Source organism: Anolis sagrei, chromosome 2 (assembly GCF_037176765.1).
Source record: "Anolis sagrei isolate rAnoSag1 chromosome 2, rAnoSag1.mat, whole genome shotgun sequence".
Lineage (NCBI taxonomy): Eukaryota > Metazoa > Chordata > Lepidosauria > Squamata > Dactyloidae > Anolis > Anolis sagrei.
The window spans coordinates 27,524,191-27,548,884 of NC_090022.1; the positions used below are offsets into that span (position 1 = coordinate 27,524,191).

General features: G+C 41.6%; 1 protein-coding gene across 5 annotated transcripts in view; it reads right to left on the reverse strand.

Moving 5' to 3' along the window:
* The window catches only part of KLHDC8B (kelch domain containing 8B), a 71,744-nt gene that overhangs the window by 18,504 nt on the left and 28,546 nt on the right, over positions 1–24,694 (reverse strand). For 3 of the 5 annotated variants that reach the window (XM_067463424.1, XM_067463421.1, XM_067463423.1), the window contains one exon: positions 23,695–24,515. In XM_067463424.1, coding sequence (XP_067319525.1) covers positions 23,695–24,070 — 376 coding nt within the window. In that variant the 5' untranslated portion in view covers positions 24,071–24,515. The remainder of the gene's footprint in view (positions 1–23,694; positions 24,516–24,694) is intronic. The other 2 variants (XM_067463425.1, XM_067463422.1) reach the window with 1 other exon arrangement.

A 24,694-nucleotide genomic window follows, 5' to 3' on the forward strand; every position in this document is an offset into this window, starting at 1 on the left:
GAGCATTCTGAACTCCACCAATGATGGAAATGAACCAAACTTACATCCAGGACTCAAACAATGATGGATCTGGACTAAACTTTGCATGAATACTCAATATGCTTAAATGTCAACACTGGTGGGGTTTGGGGAAAATAGACTTTGACATTTGGGAGTTGTAGTTGCTGGGATTTATAGTTCACCTACAATCAAAGAGCATTCTGAACTCCACCAATGATGGAAATGAACCAAACTTACATCCAGGACTCAAACAATGATGGATCTGGACTAAACTTTGCATGAATACTCAATATGCTTAAATGTCAACACTGGTGGGGTTTGGGGAAAATAGACTTTGACATTTGGGAGTTGTAGGTGCTGGGATTTATAGTTCACCTACAATCAAAGCGCATTCTGAACTTCACCAATGATGGAACTGAACCAAACTTGGCACACAGAACTAGCATGACCAACAGAAAATGCTTTGTTTTCTGATGGTCTTTAGCAATCCCTCTGACACCCCCTCTCAACCCCCCCCCCCCGGGGGTCCCAACCCCCAGGTTGAGAAACACTGATATAGAGGGTAGCATGGTATCCAACCCTGCTCTAACCACTTTCTCTATTCTGAAATGAGAAATTATGTTGGGCAATGCATGCATTTATATAACTCTGTATGCTTTTTATTCTTGTGATGTAGTTTCCACTTTAGTTTCCCCCCATTTTGGAGAAATGTTTTATTTATGAATTTTCCATTGCCTTCACCATAGTCAGATTGCTACCACCTTTAGTTGATGATTATGATCATGATGACAAGGACGACAATGATTTTAATCAATTTTTTCATGTTTTGCAAAAACATTCCTTCAAGCAGGCAAAACGAATGACAACTTGTTTCCTGGTTAACAGTGCAAAAATAGGAGCAATTGATGCAGAAGGTGGTGTGGCACAATGGTTTGAGCATTGGACTATCCCTCTGGAGACCAGGGTTCAAATCCCTGCTTAGCCATAGAAACCCACCAGGTGACCTTGGATAAGCCACACTCTCTCAGCTTCAGAGAAGAAAAAGAAACTCTTTCTGGGCAACTCTTGCAAAGAAAACTCTGTGATAAAGCCAGCTTTGGGTCACCATAAGTCGGAAACATTTGTATGTGTGTGTGTAAGAAGCAACTTGAGAAACTGCAAGTCACTTCTAGTGCAAGAGAATTGGCGGTCTGCAAGGATGTTGCCCAGGAAACACCTGGATGTTTTCCCATCCCATGGGATGCTTCTCATGTCCCCACATGGGAAGCTGGAGCTGACAGACAGGAGCTCACTCCATCTCGCAGATCTGAACTGCCAACTTGACTTTCTGGTCAACAGTTCAGCCAGCACAAGGGTTTAACCTACTGCACCACCATGGCTCTATCGGAAACAATAACAAAGGCACTCAACAACAAAGCAGAGGGAGAGCAGAGGGCAGGCAGTTCATGTTAGATAAATTAATCCTTTATCCTTTGGACTGCTATGACTTTTATACATGCTTTTAAATGTATTTCTTTACCATCAAAACACTCTGGCCAGGTAAAACGTAAGCTTTAATAGACACAAATGTCTCTGGGTGGAAATAACTGTTTGGAAGCCCTTTTATTGTCGCTAAAGCCATGTTCAAGCCAACGGTAAGCAAACAGCTCTGTGCACAAAGCCCTTTTGCTCTTCAAAGGAAAACTGCTGAGTGCACTTGGCCAGGCTTGCTTTGAGTGGTACATTAAAGTCAAAGCAGCTTAGCTTTCCTTTTTAAAGAATCCAGTTTCTCAGATTTTTGAAGGTGGCGGACGGAGGCTTTGGCCATTAATTTGATTCCTTTTATCTCGCTGTTAATCCATTGCTTTCTCTGCTCAGCAGCATGAAAAAGGAGGCTTCGTAGGGGAAAAGCGACAAGCCCAGGTGAACACAAAGAGCTTCAGGGCTGAACAAACCTATGGTCCTCGTCTGATTACATTCTGTAAAAGTTAGGTTTTCCAATAGCAGAAATAAATTGTCACAGAGCACTGGGCGGGCAACACACATTTTGGTGCCTCTAAAATTAGACCTGTCTCTGGGTATATTTGATCTACTGATTCCAAAAAATGGCACCAATTTTGCCCCTTTAGCTCTAGATTTTGAGATACAGAACATGCCATCTATCAGTTGTCATCTGTGTGATGTAATGTAAAATAAACCACGTATAGTACACGTTTGATCAGCCCACACACTGCCTTGCCAGAGAAAGAAAATATGCCACACAGATGAACAATAAAGAATAAGTAGTTTACTCTTTGTAATTCAGAACAACATAGGTACAATGTGATCGGTTTCATCAACTCACATAATGTCCTTTTATGAGATATTTAAAAATGGTCCTTTTTACTCCTTCAGCAGCTCATGAAGCAAGAGCACACTCCACACACTATCTCTCTCTGCTTCTCTCTTCAAAATGTCTCTCTGCATCTGAATAGCTCAAGCCTGAACAAAAATGTAACTGTATCCAAAAGTTCCAGGCTCAGCTTGCTCCCCAGGCATTGCCTGACCAATCAGCTTCATGCATCTTATTTTACAATTGACACACACAGTAACTGATTCCTTGCATGCTCCAACAATCTACTTGCCTATAGAAATTCATCATAACCATATCTAAGAAACTAGAGTTGGTGTGGTCTATCCAATGCAATTTTCTGAATCAGTGCCCCAAATAAGCTCTGAGACAGACCTAAAAACCAAGATGCCAAGGTATAGGGGCCATGGTAGCACAGCGATTGAAATTGCTAGCTGCAGGAAAGGCTGCTGAACGAAAGGTCTACAGCTGGAAGCTGCGAGTCGGGGCGAGCTCCCAACTGTCAGTCCTAGCTCCTGCCAACCTAGCAGTTTGAAAGTATGCAATGCAAGTAGATCAATATGTATCGCTGCAGTGGGAAGGAAAAGGGCGCCCCATGCAGACATGCTGGCAAAAAGATCGGAGATGTCTACGGAAAGCAGGCTCCTTTGGCATGGAAAATGGAACAAGAGCACCTCCCCATGGTCGGAAGTTGAGCATCGTCTCCAGAGGCCGGAGACCTGTGTATTGTATGTCATTGTTTGTGTAAAAAGGCATTGGATGTTTGCCATATATGTACTGTAATCTGCTCTGAGTCCCTTCAGGGAGATAAAGCGGAATATAAATAAAGCGTATTTATAATTTTTATGTTGGGTTGTGTTGTCCATGCTAATAAAATAAAATAAATCCAAACATAAAGTGTGATTTGCCCTCTGTACCTTGCCACTTTGGAGCCCCCGGTGGCACAGAAGGTTAAACTGCTGAGCTGCTAAACTTGTTGACCGAAAGGTTGCAGATTCGAATCTGGGGAGCAGCATGAGCTTCCGCTGTCAGCCCCAGCTTCTGTCAACCTAGCAGTTTGAAAACATGCAAATGTGAGTAGATCAATAGGTACTGCTCCGGCAGGAAGGTAACAGACAGCAAGGGATTTTGTTGTGTGTGTTATTAGGTTCAAAGTGTGCAGTTGTGAGAAAGCTGACAGAAGTGCAGTTGCGAAGGAAAACAGGGAAAATTACATGCATGCTGTGAAACTGGAGATAGGAAAGGAAATGTAGAGTTACACAAGCTGAAACCCTTATGAAAGCAACTATAAAATTATTAATGCAAGAATTCTGGCTAATTAGGCATCAGAGGAACAGTATAGTGCCAGTTTTAGCAGCACAAGTGAGATGAGGCTGTGAGAATAGATAAGGTCCTGTATTGGGGGAAAAATAATGGTACAGTAATGAGGTAAAGCAAATTCATCTGGAAATGGCTGCTATACAGGGAGACCTCCATAACCACAGAGTCCATATCTGCAATTTCATTTACCCATAGAGAGGAGTTTTTCTGGGTTCTCGGGGTGATTCTATGGTATGCCTCCCCTGGAAATGGCCATAAAGTTGCATTGGAGCAAATCACTTTGGCTTTTTTAGCTTCACATTGTTGACTCATGTTCACCTGAATCCCTTTTTTCATGTACGTTTTTCAGTCTCTGTGTCCTCCAATACAACTCAATGGTATGCTTCTACCAAAAATGAGGTAATTTTGGTTGTATCCAGTTTTATACAACTTTGATTACTATATAATAAATAACAGCTATAGTATCTATTAGTCATGTGCATTCGGGACTTATTTTGATCCGTTTCATGTCCTGGCTTGTGGTGGAGCCCTCTATCAGTTTTTGTCTGCGCCTCCCAAATTGGGAGGTCAGATATTTGTTTTTTGTTTTCAGGGCTGAAATATCCATTTTCTTTCAGCCCATTATTGGGGGGAACAGACTTCACCTCTGGGTCTATGGGTGCAGGGTTGGGCATATGCCTCCAGGCCTCACAGGGCTGGCAGCCGAGTGCCAAAAAGGCCCCAGGCAATCGATCCGAAAAGCAGGCTTGGAACCGGTACCCACTCCCGCCTGCCTTTCGTATTGATTGCATTTTTGTTCCAGGAGGGGCCTTTCCGTTTCGTGCCATCCGAATGGATGGTATGAAACGGAAACATGAATCAAACAAATGGGACAAATTTTGGGCCCATTACTAGTATCTATTGAGAAAGTAGCAATACAGTAAAGGTTTTCCCCTGACATTAAGTCCAGTCGTGTTCGACTTTGGGGGTTGGTGCTCATCTCCATTGCTAAGCCAAAGAACCGGCATTGTCCATAGATTCCTCCAAGGTCATGTGGTCAGCATGACTGCATGGAGCACCATTACCTTCCCTCCAGAGCGGTACCTACTGATCTACTCACATTTGCATGTTTTCGAACTGCTAGGTTGGCAGAAGGTGGGACTGACAGTGGAAGCTCACGCCACTCCCAGATTCGAACCTGTGACCTTTCAGTCCACAAGTTTAGCAGCTCAGCACTGCGCCACTGGGGGCACTGGGGGTGCATCTATTTTAACACCACTTGAATTCCCAGAGCTCAGATATCTCATGGGCCAACCAGTCCAACCACTGTCAAGAAGCAGGAAAATCGCATTCAAAGCACCCCTGTCATATGGCCATCCGGATACTGCCCTATATCCCTGGATCTGATAACTGATTATCTGCTTTAAACTGAATTATATGTGTTTCCACTGCCATATAATCTGTGATAATAAAATAATATGGCATTAGATCCTGGGGTAAGTGTGGAAGAGCCCTTACTCATAGAATCATAGAATAGAGTTGGAAGAGACCACAGGGGCCATCTAGTCCAACCCCGTCATGCAGGAAAGCACAATCAAAGTGTTCCTGACAGATGGCCATCCAACCTCTGTTTAAAAATTTCCAAGGAAGGGGCTTCCACAACACTCCGAGGCAGAGGGTTGAGGGATTTCATTGAGGGGTTTCATTGGAAGCAGAAGCCAAGCCCTTTCTTGGCCAGGTGGGGACTAGAGGCAACAAAAGACAGTTAGTAAAATTTCAACTCCATTAAGACAGAAAAGTAACTTTCTATGAAATCTAGTTATCCCTATCTTATGTGAAGAAATGAGATATCTTTTTGTGTTTTATCTATGGATACACCTACACTGTAAAATTGATGCAGTTTGATACCACCTTACCTGCCATGACTCAGTGCTATGGAATCCTGGGATTTGTAGCTTGGTGAAGGACCACAAGGGAAGGCTAAAAACCTTTTAACAATACAGCTCCTGGGATGCCATACCATTGAGCCATGGCAGTGAAAGTGGTGCCAAACTGCATTGATCCTACAGTGACAATGTATCCTAAGACACAGAAAAACTGATTTAATTGAAAATCCACTAGAGAGAAGGGAAAAAGAGAGAGTAGGTAAAACAGAGCAAAAAACATTTGCATAAAATATAGCCATGTGCCAGACATATGTATTAATGCAATGTTGTGGCATAATGTAAAATAAACCACATGCAGTTCATGTTTGATCAGCCCACACACTGCCTTGCCAGAGAAAGAAAATATGCAACACAGATGAACAATGAAGAACAAGTAGTTTACTCTTCGTAATTCAGAACAACGAATTTACAGTCATGTGATCAGTTGCATCGACTCACATAATGTCCTTTTGAGAGATTTAAAATGGTTTTTCTTTGTCCATGCGGATAAAATCCTTCAGCAGCTCATGAAGCAAGGGAAAACTCCAAACTCTGTCTCTCTCTGTGCTTGTCTGCAAGTACTTGCATAGCTCAGGCCTGAAAAATGTAACAGTGAAGCGGGATGGGTATCCTCAAAAGATTCCAGGAGGAAGAGGAAGAAGGAAGAGACAGAGACAGCTTTGCAAGTTCACAGAATTTTAATGCTTACCCAGGGTAAGGGCACCTCAGCTCCAATCTGGCTGTTTGAGGTACCAAAGACTGATTCAAACCCCCCGGTATTTATAGGCAAAATTATCCAGTTCACGCATGCGTACAATCATTTGACCTTTTCACAATCTAATCAGTTTGTCCCTGAATTGTGGCCAAGAACATATGTTGGTAGGAACACTTATTGGCAAAATATTATGTTTTCCACAACTTTCCCCTTACATCATCTGACCTCGCTCCCCAGATGTTGATTCACATTGATTTACATTGAACCATTAAAATGAATCATAACTTCATATATTTCTTCACACATATTATATTATATGATTCCACACATCTTCATTTCTGTGTCTTTAACTCATTAAAAGCAAGCATTCCCTTATTAATCCTCCTTAATTATCTTCCCAATACATTCACAATATATTCATAGTATATTAGTCCTTTTCAATTGACCCATTGAAAGATTTTGCCTGCTATTTACTTCAACCAGACAGGAGGTGGCGCTGTTATACCATATTCAAATGTTCGCTTCTTCCTTAGGTTAATAATCATTAACTTTGTACTTGGCACTACTCTTATTAGGCTTCCCCAAATAGCTCTTGTTCTGACCTCGGCTTATTCAAATATTGACACAAGATTAGGTCCCAGCCTCCTGTCTTTATGCCATCTGTCGATTTTCCTTTCACCCAGAGAATCATCTCCAAGATTCCTTCTTCACATTATTAAGAATCCCTTTTTTAAGGTAAGATTTCATTACTTTCATTAAATTATAATTATTTTCTTATTAGCTGCTGCCACATACCCCACAAAATCTTGTGACGAAGAAAACTCATTTTTTCGGAGTCACACCCTTAGTGTGATTATACCACCTTATTTTCCCTGGACAGCTGTTGCATCTCTTCTATCTCCAGAGTCATAAGTTGTTTCAATTGACTTCCATGTCGGGCATTTGCCGTAATAACAATTCTTTCAATCATATTTCTTAAGCAAGCAATCACACAAGGCAGTAGGAACATGATTAGAATACCAATTATCAAGATAACAAATCCTACAACGATGAGGTCTTTTAACCATTGGAAGTTCGGCAACCAATCAGTTAACCAGCCAAAAACACTCTCTCCCTTTGGGGCGTATCCAATTCTGATGGTAGATACTACTTTCTGTATCTTATCTATATCAGATTCAACTTCTCCCGATTTGTTTATATAGTGGCAACACGTGGTATTGAGAAAAGAACATAGTCCTCCTTGTACAGACAATAGGTAGTCCAAAGCAAGTTTGTGCTGCATTAGGACCCCTGCCAAAGAATCAACTTCTGTCTGCAGAGCTCTCATTCCAGCCACAGTTTGGTTCGCCAACCTCTCCACTTGAGCTGAGAGTCTCCGAATCTGTTTTATATTTAGAGCTACGCCCACAGCAGGGAACAAGATGGCTCCCAGCCTTTCTCCCTCATTTAAATAAGTTTGGTCTGGGTCATATTCAAGTGTTTCATCATAAGCTCTTTTCAAACGCTGTTCTTCACGCTCCCTTCTCCAAGTCACCTGGGATTGTTGTTCTGGGTATATTGTCACATCCGCTAACATCAAAGTTCCGATCGTGCACGTACCTTCCCAAAATGGCGGCAAAATCTTTCCCGCCCATTGACCACAGATCCAATACAATCCCTGAGACAAGCCACCCTTGGCTACCAACGATTTAGGCACTTCCTGGTGGGCTTCCACCCCTTTTACCACTTTTGCAGGATTTGATTCTCCTCTACTCTGCTGTGGCCCTTCCACAGGTGGTTCCCCCTGGCCCTGAGGCAGCCCTTTGCTAGGAGCCTTTGGTGGTTCACGACCCCTGCTGGCTACTTTTGCCTGGGCCTGTTTAATGTGAGTGCCTAATTCTGGTGAAACAACTCCATCAGATCTTTTTACCCTTCTTGAGTGTTCCAAACGGGCTAAGAGGCTGATATCTTCAGACGCCTCCGTTTTGAATACATGGAGAAGGAGATTACAATTGGGATAATGACCAAGTTCTATTTGGTGTGTGTGGAGAGGGTTGTCTCTATCTTGGGTCCATCTCTCATCTCTCTCCCAAATAATGCATGCTGGGGCCTCTGGTGAAGTCTCTTCATGTGTTATTATAGCTTGTCCTGGATCAAGTAAAGTTTCAGTCATCTCATAATTTTGAGGCCTTAAATTGCTCCATCCTCTTTGACTTAATAATGTTCCTACCATAAGTGGCCATCCCTCACGCTGGGAAGTAGGCCCATGACTACAAATCCAACAGTCAGTAACTTCTGTCTCATTCGCTATGTTCTGAATCATCTGGTGGAATATGTTCTGCTCCCATCCTCCCTGCACGAGCTCTGGGACAATTACACTCAACATCATCAGGTAATAAGTATTCCACATTCCAAAATGAATAAGCTTTCCCCCATAAAACATGCTTATAACGGTAAGCCAACCAGATCAACCCCACAATAATCAGTAGTCCCACAATTACACTCCCGTCACCAAAAAAGTCCATTTACTCTTCTTTCTTCTTTCTTCTTTCTTCTTTCTTCTTTCTTCTTGCTTGATTGTAGTTTCAAAAACTGAGTCTCTCTCCTATTCAAGGCAACTTTATTCTTATGTTTTAAGTCTTTGAAGTGTATGTCTTTTTATTTTATTTATGTATGGCTTAATTAGTTCTTTATTCAATCATCCAATTCTTAAGTTTATTTGCTGTAAGTCAGGGTCCTCTGCTGTGTAGTCTTCTCTCAAGCAGGCTTAGCTCATCCACAATTTTACTTCCTCCTCATACACGTGGGGATTCATCAAGCAGCAGACCCCTTTCACTCCCGTCTCAGATGTCACACTCCCCAGGGTCTCTCATCCACTTTAAATCTTCTGGTAAAACAGGGGGATACTGTAACAGGTAATTAATTAACATTTTTAAAAATCTGTACTTCTTCCTTGATGCTTAATCCTCCTCCTCACTTCCATCTCATATTGCAACAGTTTATCTTCCTTTACCAATTCAATTTCTAACATGTTTGAACCTTAAAAAGCATCTCAGTATTTTAACAAAGCAACCCCATAACATTCACTTTATCACAGCTCTCCCCACAAAATCTTCTAAATTTGAATGCATCTCAAATTGTCACTACTTTCTCTCTCAGACAGTTTCACAACTAATATCAATTTTTTCCCCAAAAGATTTTCCCAATTTCTTCTCTCCCCGTGAGGGCATTTAAGTGGCCATCTTAAATACTCTCAACACATGATTTTTCCCTTTTCAATCTCACCAGGCATTTGCAGACAATCAACCTCACACACCCTCACACACCAATCTTATTCATCCCAAAACTGATTCCATACATACACTCATTTATTCTTTACTGCAATTCTCTTCTCAAAAGGGAATCTAATCATTCACTTCTCACACTTCTTTCTCACACATCTCAACAATTTTCTTTCATTATTTTTAATCCCTCTTTACTTCTATACTAACATTTCATCACTACTGCATGACTTCTTTTACATTCTCATTCTCTCTTTTCCCACATGGTAATCACACACTCTGGTTCTTCTCCTGTGATTAACCATTTCGCTCTTCTAACTTACTTTTTCCTTGCTCTCTCAACATTCTCTCAACATACCTTAACTTTCTTCTTGGATGGCTTTCTCTTACCCACATACTCGGTCTTTCCCCATCATGTATGGTTCCAGGTTTCTCCTGAATTATCCTCTTTTTCCTTTTATTTGAAACCTGTGAAGATCATTTCTCTCACAACACAAACAGCTACACACATTCTTTTTCCTTTTTCTTTTTCTAACCACACACATTCAAGTTTTCCAGAGAATGTATACAGACATTTTCCCTTTTTCCCAAAAGACAGACACATATTTCACATATTTTTCTTTTCTCTTTTTCCATGTTTTTTTCTCTTTTTCTTTTTGGGCTTTTTCCCGGAAGCCTATAACCATTAGTTTCTTTTCTTTATGAACATACTGACATTTTACAAAAAGACAAAGCAACAACAGAAACAGAACAGACATGCGGTTGCAAAGCAGTTAGAAGGGACAATGCATATAGACTCAGCCAGATTCCACAATACACAACACATAAGATCAACATAACAATTTCCCTTTACAAAGTGCACTTTTTCCCAACCTTAAGAGTGCGCCTTCTGCAGCGAACGCAACACTCAGGGGGTTTTCTTCTTGAGGTCTGCAGTACCTCCTTTGAAAGAATGTTCCCCCAAACCTGTTTCCTCAGGCATATCCACAAATGCCTGTACCTTAAAAAGCTAGCTTTTCCCTTTTTCTGGAACTGCAGCTGTTTACTCCCAACGCCCTCCCAGTCAAGGAGCCAGCGAAGGAACAGGCCAGTGGAGGCGATTTTTCTTATGGGTACCCTTTTCGTCTCCCCTGATCCACACCTTGTCCAGCTCCTGAGTGAGAGAAAGCATCAGCTTCCAAAAGCTTACCTTTCCTTCTTCCTTTTCTCCAAGCCCCACGTTGGGCGCCAAATGAAGCGGGATGGGTATCCTCAAAAGATTCCAGGAGGAAGAGGAAGAAGGAAGAGACAGAGACAGCTTTGCAAGTTCACAGAATTTTAATGCTTACCCAGGGTAAGGGCACCTCAGCTCCAATCTGGCTGTTTGAGGTACCAAAGACTGATTCAAACCCCCCGGTATTTATAGGCAAAATTATCCAGTTCACGCATGCGTACAATCATTTGACCTTTTCACAATCTAATCAGTTTGTCCCTGAATTGTGGCCAAGAACATATGTTGGTAGGAACACTTATTGGCAAAATATTATGTTTTCCACAACTTTCCCCTTACATCATCTGACCTCGCTCCCCAGATGTTGATTCACATTGATTTACATTGAACCATTAAAATGAATCATAACTTCATATATTTCTTCACACATATTATATTATATGATTCCACACATCTTCATTTCTGTGTCTTTAACTCATTAAAAGCAAGCATTCCCTTATTAATCCTCCTTAATTATCTTCCCAATACATTCACAATATATTCATAGTATATTAGTCCTTTTCAATTGACCCATTGAAAGATTTTGCCTGCTATTTACTTCAACCAGACAGGAGGTGGCGCTGTTATACCATATTCAAATGTTCGCTTCTTCCTTAGGTTAATAATCATTAACTTTGTACTTGGCACTACTCTTATTAGGCTTCCCCAAATAGCTCTTGTTCTGACCTCGGCTTATTCAAATATTGACACAAGATTAGGTCCCAGCCTCCTGTCTTTATGCCATCTGTCGATTTTCCTTTCACCCAGAGAATCATCTCCAAGATTCCTTCTTCACATTATTAAGAATCCCTTTTTTAAGGTAAGATTTCATTACTTTCATTAAATTATAATTATTTTCTTATTAGCTGCTGCCACAACAGTACCCAAAATTCCCAGGCTCAGCCAGCTCCCCAGGCATAGCCTGACCAAGCAGCTTCATGCATCTTATTTTACAGTTGACACACACACCAACTGATTTCTTGCATGTTCCAACAAAGATGAGCAAATGTTCCCTGATACCTGCAAAATACACATTAATACGTATAGTAGGTACTAAGACTTTCTGACCACTTAATGAGATGTCAAATATTTACTTTCCCAACATTACAGTTGGACTTCTGCTACAATAAGTGCCCACAAGACCCTGCTATGTGAATCCTCCGTTAAATTCCAGCTCACAGGAGCCTGAATTAAAAGTCGACAAGAGCCTGCAAATATTAATGATTGTTCTAATTATACCATAAAATCCTTCCAGCCAGAAAAGGCCCGTCACTGAACATATGCTTCAAGGAAGCGTGATGCACGTTTCATTGGCACTCGAAAAATTTCAAAGAGCTGTTGGGGAAACAGGATTGATAAAAGTGACGCCAATAAAACTTGCTCACTATTTTGTTGGTCCCTTATTCATTTATATTTTATCATGTCAAACATCATATCAGGAAAGAAAAGCAAAGCAGACCTAAATAGAGAGTGCAGCAAGGGTGGGACAGAAGTACAATAGGGAGAAGGGAAATATCTATAAATATTAAGAGGCAGCCAAATATCTAAAACATAGTTTTCTGACATATCGGTTTGTCAGCTGCATTGTATAGATATGTCTCATGAATGTAACAAGATACCTCTGAGTTTGTGTGAAATAAGCAATAAACCATATATTTTTAAAAATATAAATGAAAGATTTCCTGAAAAATACATTGTTATTCCAATTTATGTATGTGTTGGTATCTCTTACAAAGCATTGGTTTTACTTCTGGTTTGCTAACTAAACTGAATTACTGTGTTGTCAAACAATGCATGTCTAAAAAGTGTGCCATCAACATGAAATTATTGGAAAACGATTATCCATAAAAAGAGTCACTTAAACATGGAAAGCAAGAATCCAAACACAAAGTTCAGGAAACAGGAATGCCCAAAAATATGACAAGATCCAAAGATAACAAGAGTCTGTGATTCCAAAATAACCCAGGACAGCAAAACCATAGACACATGAAAATACAAAAATTGAGCATTAAATCCAAGGCATTAAACGTTTCAGGAATATCAACATGAATGTAATTCCAAGGCACAAGAAACTTGAACACGAGAAAGCAATTGCTGTCTAAACCAAACGTTGGTTCCTCTGAAGACACAATCTCAGTTGCCCTCATATATAGTCAAAAACCCATGCCTTTTCCCTTGAGAAGATTGACCTTCTTGTCAATTAATCTTTGAGAGCAGTGCCTCTCCCTGGCCAGATGTCTCTGTTAGACAAATCTGACTCCTTCTATTGAAAGAGGCATCCCCCCCCCTCCCATCCCCAATCAAAACATTCTTTTCACATTCCAGCCTTGACTCCCTTGGGAAACTTAACACAAGTCTGTCAGCCTTTCTCTGTCTGTACTGGAACATCTAATGCAGGCTTGACCATCCTCGGCTTCATCATAGCTAACAACACTCTTCTGTCCAAAATCTCCATTTCCAGACCCCTGTGGGTCTGCAGGATTATGGTCACTAGACACTGAAACTTCAGGCAATGGAAAAAATGCAGGTTGGACCACTACAATAAAGTCCCAAGACTTAAAAATCATTCAATTATCTATATAAATAAAAATGTAATGTTTGTTTGTGGGATTAACAGAACTCAAAAACAACTGGACGTATTGACACCAAATTTGGACACAAGACACCTAACAATTCAATGTATGTCCTGCACTCAAAAATTTGATTTTGTCATTTGAGAGTTGTAGTTGCTGGGATTTATAGTTCACCTACAATCAAAGAGCATTCTGAACCCCACCAATGATGAAATTGAAGCAAACCTGGCACACAGTTCTCCCATGGCCAAGAGAAAATACTGGAAGGGTTTGGTGGGCAGTGTCCTTTGGTTTTGGAGTTGTAGTTCACCTGCACCCAGAGATCACTGTGGACTCAAACAATGATGGTTCTGGACCAAACTCTACACGAATACTCAGTATGCCCAAATGTGAACACTGGTGGAGTTTGGGGAAAATAGAATCTTGACATTTGGGAGTCATAGTTGCTGGGATTTATAATTCACCTACAATCACAGAGCGTTCTGAACCCCACCAATGAAAGAATTGGGCCAAACCTCCCACACAGAACCCCCATGTTGGCCACAGCAACATGTGGCAGGGGACGGCTAGTAATGGATATATGGTGATGCCTGAACTCACTTGGAGACTTTAAAAAGAGTAAGATACCCTACCCACCACCCTGTTTAGCATCAATTTTTTGATATCTGTGCAATAGATCCTTGGCTCAGCTTGAGGTGCTCCTGGCAGCAAATGATATAAAAGCTACTCAGGGAATGCTGGTTTGAACTCTTTTGATGTCCTTTGAACAAAAGCCTAAAAGAATTGCCTACAGGTTTTAAGCTCTGCTTGATAATTGCATTCAAAACTTACAGTAGAAAAGTTTATGATGTTAGTAATCCTTAATTTAGTACATTTTTTTCTATATGGAGAAGCCACAGTAACTGAAGTGGCAGAGAACATACTAAACATGCAGAAGGTCCTTGGATCAATCTCTTGATTTTCCAAAAAGGACCATGAAACAATTATTCCTGAAACCCCCGTAAAATTGCTGAATGTCACTACACTGCAGGCATCATCATAAGGCCAAAGGTTCAATAATTTGATCTTATTTATAGCTACTTTGAAGCCTTAAATGTTGTTGTGCAAAGCACTAACTTCTCTATGTTCTTGGTTAAGTTAACTGGGGAAGTGCAGATCATGATATGAATAAACATAACAGTTTAAATAATGCACCCGTAAGGCCTTCTCACGGACCACCATCATGATCTGATCACCATACTCAATATATCCCATATGCATGGGGGTATTGGGGTAACAATACAAAAGGTTTGCTAGGGTAGCCCCTCTTTCACGCAGACTCAGCCCCCCCCCCGAATAAAACTCACACCCCCCCCCCCCGAATCAAAATCCTGGCTACAGGCCTGGCTGGTGCCTTAACCATTGTCAAAGCCTGCTTGAAAAGCCACATTTTCAACTCTCTCCAAAAGCATTGAGTATGGGGGCTTACCTGATTTCCCTGGGGAGAGTGTTACAATGTCAGAGGGCCACCACCGAGAAAGCCCTCTCCCTCGTGCCCACCAACCATGCTTGAGATGGAGGTGGGACCAAAAGGAGGGCCTCCCTGGAAGACTTTAGAGCCCGCACAGGTTCATAGGGGGAGATGCAGTCATTTAGATAGTCTGGACTTGGATCGTGTAGGGCTTTGAAGTTAATGACCTGCACTTTGAATTGGGACAGGAAACTTATAGGCAGCCAGTATCAGTGACAATCCCCGAAGGCATGATAAAAATAACAATATCTGATTTGTACCTTCCAAAGGTAAAAGCCAGTACAAACTACCACATTTCATGGGTATCTCCTGCCCTACAAAAAAAAAAACTCACTTCAATAGCTAAAGAAGTATTTGGATTTAAGGAACTTCACCTTAAAACTAGCAAAATCCTGACCCCACAAAGAAGATCAATAAAGCTGGTATAGTCGTAGACATTCAGCTGCCTCTGCAAAATATATGCCCTCCCGGCATCTGCAAAGTCAAGGTGGAATGGATGGAGAGCCAGCCAGAAAATGAGAGCAGAGTAATGCAGGAGCACATCCCCATTTTGGCACACAGCAGAAAAAGTTACCATTCATTTACCTAGCTGTGATGAAAACACAGGGGAATACAGCCTCCTACAGTAAATGCAATTGTTTCCGCATCCACCTCTATTTAATACATTTCTAACTTACAGAAGAGAAGAGGGAAACACGAACAAACGTGTTACAATCCATTCATCCCATCACCTGGGAGCAGGTGGGAGGTTTAACAATCCGGCATTGGATTTCTTCCCCCGGCACAACTATTCTCTTGGGATCCTGCCTTTAGAAGTCTATTTTTCTACTTCTTTTGAAAATCACTCACCTAAGCTGGATCCAATTCTCCAAAAGGAACAAAAAGAAAGAAGAGTCCAAATCAGAACACAGCCTCCCCCTCCAAACCTTTGGAAAATACAGCTGTGTATGCAAACTAAAGACATTTCATGTAGAACTCAATTATTTGCAATTACAGTATTTAGGTTTGGTCACCCTGGAATGAATGGTGACCAATATTTCAAACCTCATGAACTTAAAGTATCAGGTATTACAGTCTTGCATTTTTCAGTACCTAAAATTTGCCGATTATGTTTTATGGGAAATGGCTTAGGTTTGGGCTAACACAGTGGGTTAAACCACCTGCTATAGAAGATTCTGCTGACCAGAAGGTTGGGAGTTCAAGCCCAGATAGGGGTGAGCTCCCACCGTCAGCTCAGCTTCTACTCACCTAACAGTTCGAAAACAACAATGTAAGTAGGTTCTTGTGGGTTTTTTCGGGCTATAGAGCCATGTTCTAGAGGCATTTCTACTGACGTTTCGCCTGCATCTATGGCAAGCATCCTCAGAGGTAGTGAGGTAGTGACCTCACTACCTCTGAGGATGCTTGCCATAGATGCAGGTGAAACGTCAGGAGAAATGCCTCTAGAACATGGCTCTATAGCCCGAAAAAACCCATAAGAACCTAGTGATTCCAGCCATGAAAGCCTTCGACAACAATGTAAGTAGATAAATAGGTACCACTTTGGTGAGGAGGTAAAAGGCGCCCTGAAAAACATGCCAGCAAAAATCCAATCAGGAAAGGAGTCCATGAACGACAGGCTCCTCGGCGTGGAAAATGAAACAAGAGCCCTCCCCATGGTTGAGTCGAACACAGCCGGATATCAGAGATGAAAAGAGGGAAGCCTTGCCCCTGTTTATGTACTGTCTCTGTCAATTGCACAACAGCATTGAATGTTTGCCATATATGTACCTGTAATCCGCTTTGAGTCCCCTTGGGGAGATAGAGTGATATGTAAATAAAGTATATTATTATTTTATTATTTACCATATTTATATATCGCCTTTCTCAGCCCGAAGGCGGCTCAGTGAGGTTTACATTTGGCACAATTCATTGCCCCCAACAACATAAAAACACTTAAAAACATTAGCATATAAAATATAAATTCATATAAAATCAATAAAAACAATAAAAATATTATTACAAATAAAGTATATTACTTCCACAAACAAAAAGAAGCACTGTGTGGAACCTCAGTAAGGCTAACAAAGGCAATAATAGATTAAAGTATAAAAAAAATATAAACATACACCTGAATCCAGTTTAAAAGGAACAGGTTCTGAAGCAAAGATTAAGATTTTTAAAAACCCGATAACTTTCATGCATTACATTAAATGTTATGAACTACTGGCTATCTTGGATGGCATAAAATGTGAAGAAATAAAGGACAACGGATAATATTTATATTTGAATCCTTTCTGGGGAAAATATTATCTTTGTGTCCATCACACAAGGCTTCTGAAGCAATTCCCCAAAAAATGGAAATGTGAAATTAAGTAAGGAAAGGGAAAAGAAGGGGAGTAAAAGAAAAGATGTTATTTTATGTGATGCGTTTAATAATGTTTAATGTTTTATTGGGAGGGGGTCAATTTTAATGTTTTATTCTGTTTTTATCGATAGCACTGAATTGTTGCCAACACTGTGAACTGCCCTGAGTCCCATTTGGGGTTGAGAAGGGCAATATACAAATATAGAAAATAAATAAAAAAATAAAAAAAAGATAATCCTTGGGTTAAAGGAATACAACCATTTTCAAAGAAGGGACAGAGAGCTTCATCTATGCTGACGATCGTGCCGCCACCACCCAAGCAGGGAGCTTTGAACAGAAGCTCTCTGAAGCTTTAAGTGCTCTTACTGACTATTACAGGAAAAACCAGCTGATTCCTAACCCATCTAAAACACAGACATGTGCTTTTCACCTTAAGAACAGACAAGCATCTCAAGCTCTGAGGATTACCAGGAAGAAATCCCACTGGAGCATTGCAGCACACCCAAATACCTGGAAGTTACCCTGGATTGTGCTCTGACCTACAAGATGCACTGCTTGAATAACAAGCAAAAAGTGAGTGATAGAAATAATATCATATGAAAGCTGACTGGCACAACTTGGGAATCACAACCAGACATAGTGAAGACATCTGCCCTTGCGCTTTGCTACTCTGCTGCTGAGTATGCATGCCCAGTGTGGAACACATCTCACCATATTAAAACAGTAAATGTGGCTTTTAATGAGACATGCCACATTATCACAGGCTGTCTACATCCTATACCACTGGAGAAATTATATTGTTTAGCTGGTATTGCACCACCTGACATCCGTTGAGAAGTAGCAGCCAATAATGAAAGGACCAAAGCAGTGACATCTTCTGTTTGGATATCAGCCAGCATGCCAATGACTTAAATCAAGGATCAGCTTTCTAAGATCTACAGAGATATTTGTAGGAACACCTCAGTAAGTGAGAGTCCAAAAGTGGCAGGCTACAACCAGGCCTGTAGCCAGGCTACAACCCAGAACCTCAATCCATGGCTGATACCGAATGAAAAACTCCCTCCTGGGCACAGAAGACTGGGCAACTTGGAAGGTGCGGAACAGCCTGTGTTCTGGCACCACGAGATGCAGAGACAACCTTAAGAACTGGGGCTACAAAGTGGAGACCACGACATGCGAGTGTGGAGAAGAGCAAACCACAGACCACTTAGTACAATGCAGCCTGAGCCCTTCCACATAAACAATGGAGAACCTTCTTACAGACACACCAGAGGCACTCCAAGTGGCCAGCTTCTGGTCAAAGGAAATCTAGCATAATGCCAAGTTTTTAACTTTGTTTGTGTTTTTAAATACATTAAACTGTACCCTCAGTTCTCATCTGACACAATAAATAAATACATAAATAAAGTAAACACTTTAGAATTGGAGAAAGGGCACCCTTCAAAATGCTAAGCATGTCACTTTAAAAACCCAAACACAACGCATTCAACTGCAGAAAATTAAGATCTTCTAATTGCAGATTAGTGAGGCATACTCATAAGTCAATTAACACATTATGTGGGCCATCTATGGTTGGATTTTCCAGCTAGAAAACATTTTTTTATATTCATGCATCTACAGACAGGCCCAGATTTTATCGCAATACATACAGTGGGGAAAAGAGTATTAAAGCATTCCAAAATCTCATCTGATTTTGATAATTTAAAAAACCCCTGCAACATTGCTATAAATCAGGTGCGGGAAAGCGGAGTGAGTCCTACAGGGTGCTAACAGCATCACTCAGAGAATGATTTAGATTGAGACAATGGTGCAGAAACAGAGAGAAATTTTTGATAACACAATTTCGTTGATTGAACTGGCTCCCTCCTGTGACAGCTTTAAATTGAAAAGAAAGATGATGGGAGAGTAGATAACAGATTTCCCACATAAGGGATGAACACCAGCATAAGGAGGTAAACAGTGTCTCTGGCCTCAGAGATTCTAGGTCTATACTGTAGAATGAATGCAGTTTGGCACCACTTTCACTGTCATGGCTCATTGTTATGGAACCCTTTAGCCTTCTCTGCCAAAGAATGCTTCTCTTTCAGCAAACGACAAATCCCAAGATTCAATAGCATTGAGCCATAGCAGTTAAAGTGGTGTCAAACTGTATTCGTTCTACAGTGTAGATGCACCCCTGGTCCTCACCAGGTTTGACACCACTTTATCTGTCATGGCTCAATGTTATGGAACCCTTTAGCCTTCTCTGCCAAATAATGCTTCTCTTTCAGCAAACTACAAATCCCAAGATTCAATAGCATTGAGTCATAGCAGTTAAAGTGGTGTCAAACTGCATTCGTTCTACAGTGTAGATGCACCCCTGGTCCTCACGAAGTTGTGAAACTCACTGGTTCATCTTTCTTCGGCAGGGTTTCTTAACCAAGGGGTCAGGACTCCTGGGGGGGGGGGGGTTGCGAAGGAGTGTCTGAGGGGTCACCAAAGACCACACAAAACATAGTATTTTCTGTTGGTCAAGGGGATTCTGTGTGGGAAGTTTGGCTCAATTCTATTGTTGGTGGGGTTCAGAATGTTCTTTGATTGTAGGTGAACTATAAATCCCAGCACTACAACACCCAACTGTCAAGGTCTATTTTCCCCAAACTCCACCAGTGTTTACATTTGGGCATATTGAGTATCTGTGCCAAGTGTGGTCCAGCTCCATCATTATTTGAGTCCACAGTGCTCTCTGGATGTAGGTGAACTACAACTCCAAAACTCAAGGTCAATGCCCACCAAACCCTTCCAGTAATTTCTGTTGGTCATGGGAGTTCTGTGTGCCAAGTTTGGTTCAATTCCACTGTTGAGGAGGGAGGGGACATTTCAGAATGCTCTTTGATTGTAGGTGAACTATAAATCCCAGCAACTACAACACCTAAATGTCACAGTTTATTTTCCCCAAACTCCACCAGTGTTCGCATTTGGGCATATCATGTATTTGTGCCACATTTGATCCAATGAATGAAAATACGTCCTGCATATCAGATATTTACATTACGATTCATAACAGTAGCAAAATTACAGTTATGAAGTTACAACGAAAATAATGTTATGTTTGGGAGTCACCACAACATGAGGAACTGTATAAAGGGGTCACAGCATTAGGAAAGTTGAGAACCACTACTCTACGGATAAAGTGGAGAGGAAGGGAACATTCAAGACTGTTTAAAAAGACCAAATTTTGTTCTTGTTCTTTCCTATTTCATTTTGGAGAGCCAGGGTGCATCTAAATTATAGATTTAGTGCAGTTTGACATCACTTTATCTGCCTTGTCTCAATGCTATGCAATCCTTGGCCGTTGTAGCTTGACGAGGCACCAACACTCTTTGCCAGAGAAAGCTGAGGACCTTGTAAAACTACAGTTCCCAGGTTTCCATAGGATTGAGCCATGGCAGTTCAAGTGGGGTCAATCCGCATTAATTCATCCTGAAGGACGGCAGTTTGAATCCACAAGACAGGGTGAGCTCCTGTTGGTCGGCTCCAGCTTCCCATGCTGGGACATAAGAGAAGCTTCCCACAAGATGGGCAATGTCTCTGCAGATGGCCAGTGACAGTTTCTCAAGTCACTTCTGACATGTTAAAAAAAACAGCGTAGATGCACCTGGATACGCCTTTTTATTTACCCTAGAGTATTTTCTGTCAGTCCTGGTATAAACAGTGAGTTTTAATGCCAGCTCCCGAGGCTGGTTTATTTCAAATTGGAAAAGCACAAGAGCAAAACCTGTGACTTTTGAAGCAGTCTGGATGTGCCCAAAGACTGCCATGTGTGCCACCTTGAGCTTAAGGGGGGAAAAGCAGAATGCAAACAAACTCCCCAACCTTATCCTTGTCCGAGGCCATGAAGTAATTTTGCAAATGCATTCACAGCATGTACTTGTGCATGTGCAAGCCTGAGTCAATTATCAAAAGCCTGAAGAAAGAAAAGGAAAATAGTATTTGAAAATATTCACTGCCAAGAGACTGTGTTCTCCTGGTCACCTTAGAAGCTCAGAACTGATCGGAATGCCGTGCTGGATGAAAAGGAAGAATTCATCACTTTCTCATTAAATCAGGTTGCTTGCAAAAACATTGCTCCGGCTGGCATAAGGTTGGCACCATAAAATTGCACATACAGCAATCGAAGAGCCAGGTTGGCAGGTCCTCTGAATAACATTTTATGGCAGAATCCCTGGTAAACTAGACTGAAAATCTAGATATTCTCTCTGCTGGTTGTCACCCTTACAATTGTAAACAATTACCTTACATTTCAGTCACTTACTTAGCATATTCTACATATGAAAAAATGTAAGTGGCATAGGGAAAACATGTCCTAAGAGAGCTGTTTGGTTTTTTTTGGCATGGAATAGCTTTTTGTCCCACTCCTTATAAGATATTGGGACAAAAATACATCTTTTAGGATTCCAAAATGCAGAAAAGCATAATTGACATGCTCTGATTATTATGATAAGGTTGCCAGTATATTATGAGAAGGTTGCCAGGGCACAGAGGACCAGACAACACTGTTTTAGTGCTATTATTCCACTTTAGCTGCCACAGCAATGTAGAATCCTGGAATTTGCAATTTGTAGAAGGGCAAGCATCTACATTGTAGAATTAATGCAGTTTGAAACCACTTTAACTGCCATGGCTCAATGCTATGAAATCTTGGCAGCTATAGTTTATAAGGTCTTTAGCCTTCTCTGCTAAGTAGTGCTGGAGCCTCACGCTACAATTCTCATGATTTCATTGCACTGAGTCATGGGTGTTAAAGCAGTGTCAAACTGCATTAATTCTGCAATGTATATGCACCCTTAGAACTGTCATCTAAAGAGCTCTTGGGCTTCACAAAACCACAAATGCCAGAAGCATGCACAATATTGCCATGGTAGTTAGAGTGGAATAATAGTGCTATAACAGTGGAGTGTAATAAGGTCCTAAAACTGGGATTGCAAAGTGAATATTTAACTCTAAACCCAACTTTATTTGGAATAGTTTGTAATTCTGATGCTGCTAGAAACCCCCCTGAAACAGGGATTTTTTTAAAATGTAGTTCCGACATTTAAACAAATTGGTCAACTATAATTATTTTATAACTACTGATATATGAACTATATATGAACTACATTTTCATGTTCTGTTTTCACCATCGATTTCAAAGCAGCTTACACATGACAAACTAGCAAAAACAGAGCAGACATCAATATTTCAAAACCAAGATTTTCTTTCTTTGCCAGCAGAATAAGCTGTGTTGAAATAAAACATTTTTTCTGTGTCACTTGAGTAGATTGTGTCCTCCTGATTCTGCATTAAAACTGAGACACTGTCAGCACACTATGTGTGCTTCAGCAGAAAGCAGCATATACACTACCAGCAAAGTCATTCTCAAAATGTGACAATGATACAGCACAATACACACACAAGAGCAGGCTAAGAGGAACTCAAAGAGGTGTAAGCATAGAAGACATGCTTAGGGAAAACACAAACTTTCAAAACAGCTGTATGAAGAATAGAGAATAGTAAAAGTTTCCCCTTGACATTAAGTCTAGTCGTGTCAGTCTCTGGGGGGTGGTGCTCATCTCCATTACTAAGCTGAAGAGCTGGCATTGTCCGTAGACACCTCCAAGGTCATGTGGCCAGCATGAGTGCCGTTACCTTCCTGATAAAGCAGTACCTATTGATCTACTCACATTTGTAGTTTTTGAACTGCTAGGTTGGCAGAAGCTGGGGCTAGCAACAGGAGCTCATCCCATCCCACAGATTCGAACCACTGACCTTCTAGTCAGCAAGTTCTGCAGCTTAGCAGTTTAACCTATTGCACCACCCCAGTTCCTGGGTAGGGAATACTGGCTGTCAAAAATGCAAAACTGGGATCAGTGAGATCACACATAGCTTGCACAGAAAGAAACCTTTCTTCCTGGAGGTTCAGAGCTCCCTTTTCCTAATGATGACAGTATACCTGTCTTGAAAACAATACATGTGAAAGGGATCATGAGTCAACAGTGTGATGCAGCAGCTAAAATTGCCAATGTAATTCTAAAGCACATCAATAGGAGTATAGTGTCTGGAAGGAGGGAAGCTATAGTCTCACTCTATTCTGCTTTGGTCACATTTCATCTGGAATACTGTCCATCGCAATTCAGTAGGGATATTGACAAGCTGGAAATGTCCAAAATGGTCAAAGGCCCAGAAGCCAAGCCTTAGGAACAGCAGCTTGGGACCCTGGGTATGTTTACCTTGGAGAAGAGAAGGTTGAGAGGAGACATGATAGCCATGTTTACATATTCCAAGGAAGTACAAAGGAATCTTCTTCTCTGGAGGTTCTTAAGCAGAGGCTAGATGGCCATCTGTCAAGAAGACTTTATTTTTCCTGCATGGCAGACTGGGGGTTGGACTGGATGGTCCTTGTGGTTTTCTCCAACTATGGTTCTATGTCATCACACCTCCCACCACATTGGAGTGAACCACTACCTACCTTTCTCAACAGCTGAGACCCCCATGGATGGCTGGGCCAAGTCCGCTTTGGTTTCCCACTTGCCTTCATCCGTGTGGTAGGCCTCCACAGATGCCAGGGGTCTCTGGATGGAGTCCACCCCTCCAATCACCAGCACCTCCTTGCCCAGCATCACTGCCGCAGCCCCTGCCCTCGCGGTGGGCATAGAAGGCAACGCTGTCCACTTGTGGGATACAATATCCAACATTTCCACCGTGTCCAAGGGATGGCCCTGCTGGCTGCAGCCACCTGCCACAAACAGGTGTCCATCCTGGTAGGTTGGGCTGCAGTAGACCCGACACGTTGGCATTGGGGGGAAGGCCTCCCAGAAGAAGGACTTGGCATTGGCGGCTTCCATCTTGCCCGGCGGCGTGGCATCTCAGGAGGCAGACATAGCAGCAGCCCCTATGCTGACTGGCAGTCTTAGTAGGGCAGCTTTCCAGAGATTGGTGTGGATTAGCCTGAGACAATGTGAAGGGCTTACTTTTAGAACAACTTGGATTCCACATACACAAGGCATGAGTAGATCCGGAAGCAAATATGGCTGCGCAAAGGGTCCAGGGTCTCCTGAGCGAGCTGGCAAGGAGCGCCGTGATGCAACTGGAACGCTGCCTCCAGAAGGAGGGGAACCATTCCTTTCCAGAAGATCTTCAAAAGACGCTTTGTACACCCTCCCCTGGCCTACAATGCTGAGGACACAACCATCAGTAGGTCAGACAGTCTTGGGAAGTAGGACTCTCCGGAAAAGTTGTTTTTTGCAATGTGTGCCTCTTGTATTATCTTCGTACTGATGATGAATCCTGCTGCAATCCCCATGAAGCAGAAATGAAACAGGAGACACAAAAGAAAAGTATACATTTATTTAATTCCCTTTGATTGAGAAATTCTGATATAGTGAAAACAAGCCATGCTGGATTACATGACATTCACACATTGTTCTTCATGTATTGGCACCAGGATCTAACCCCAGACAGGAATGCCT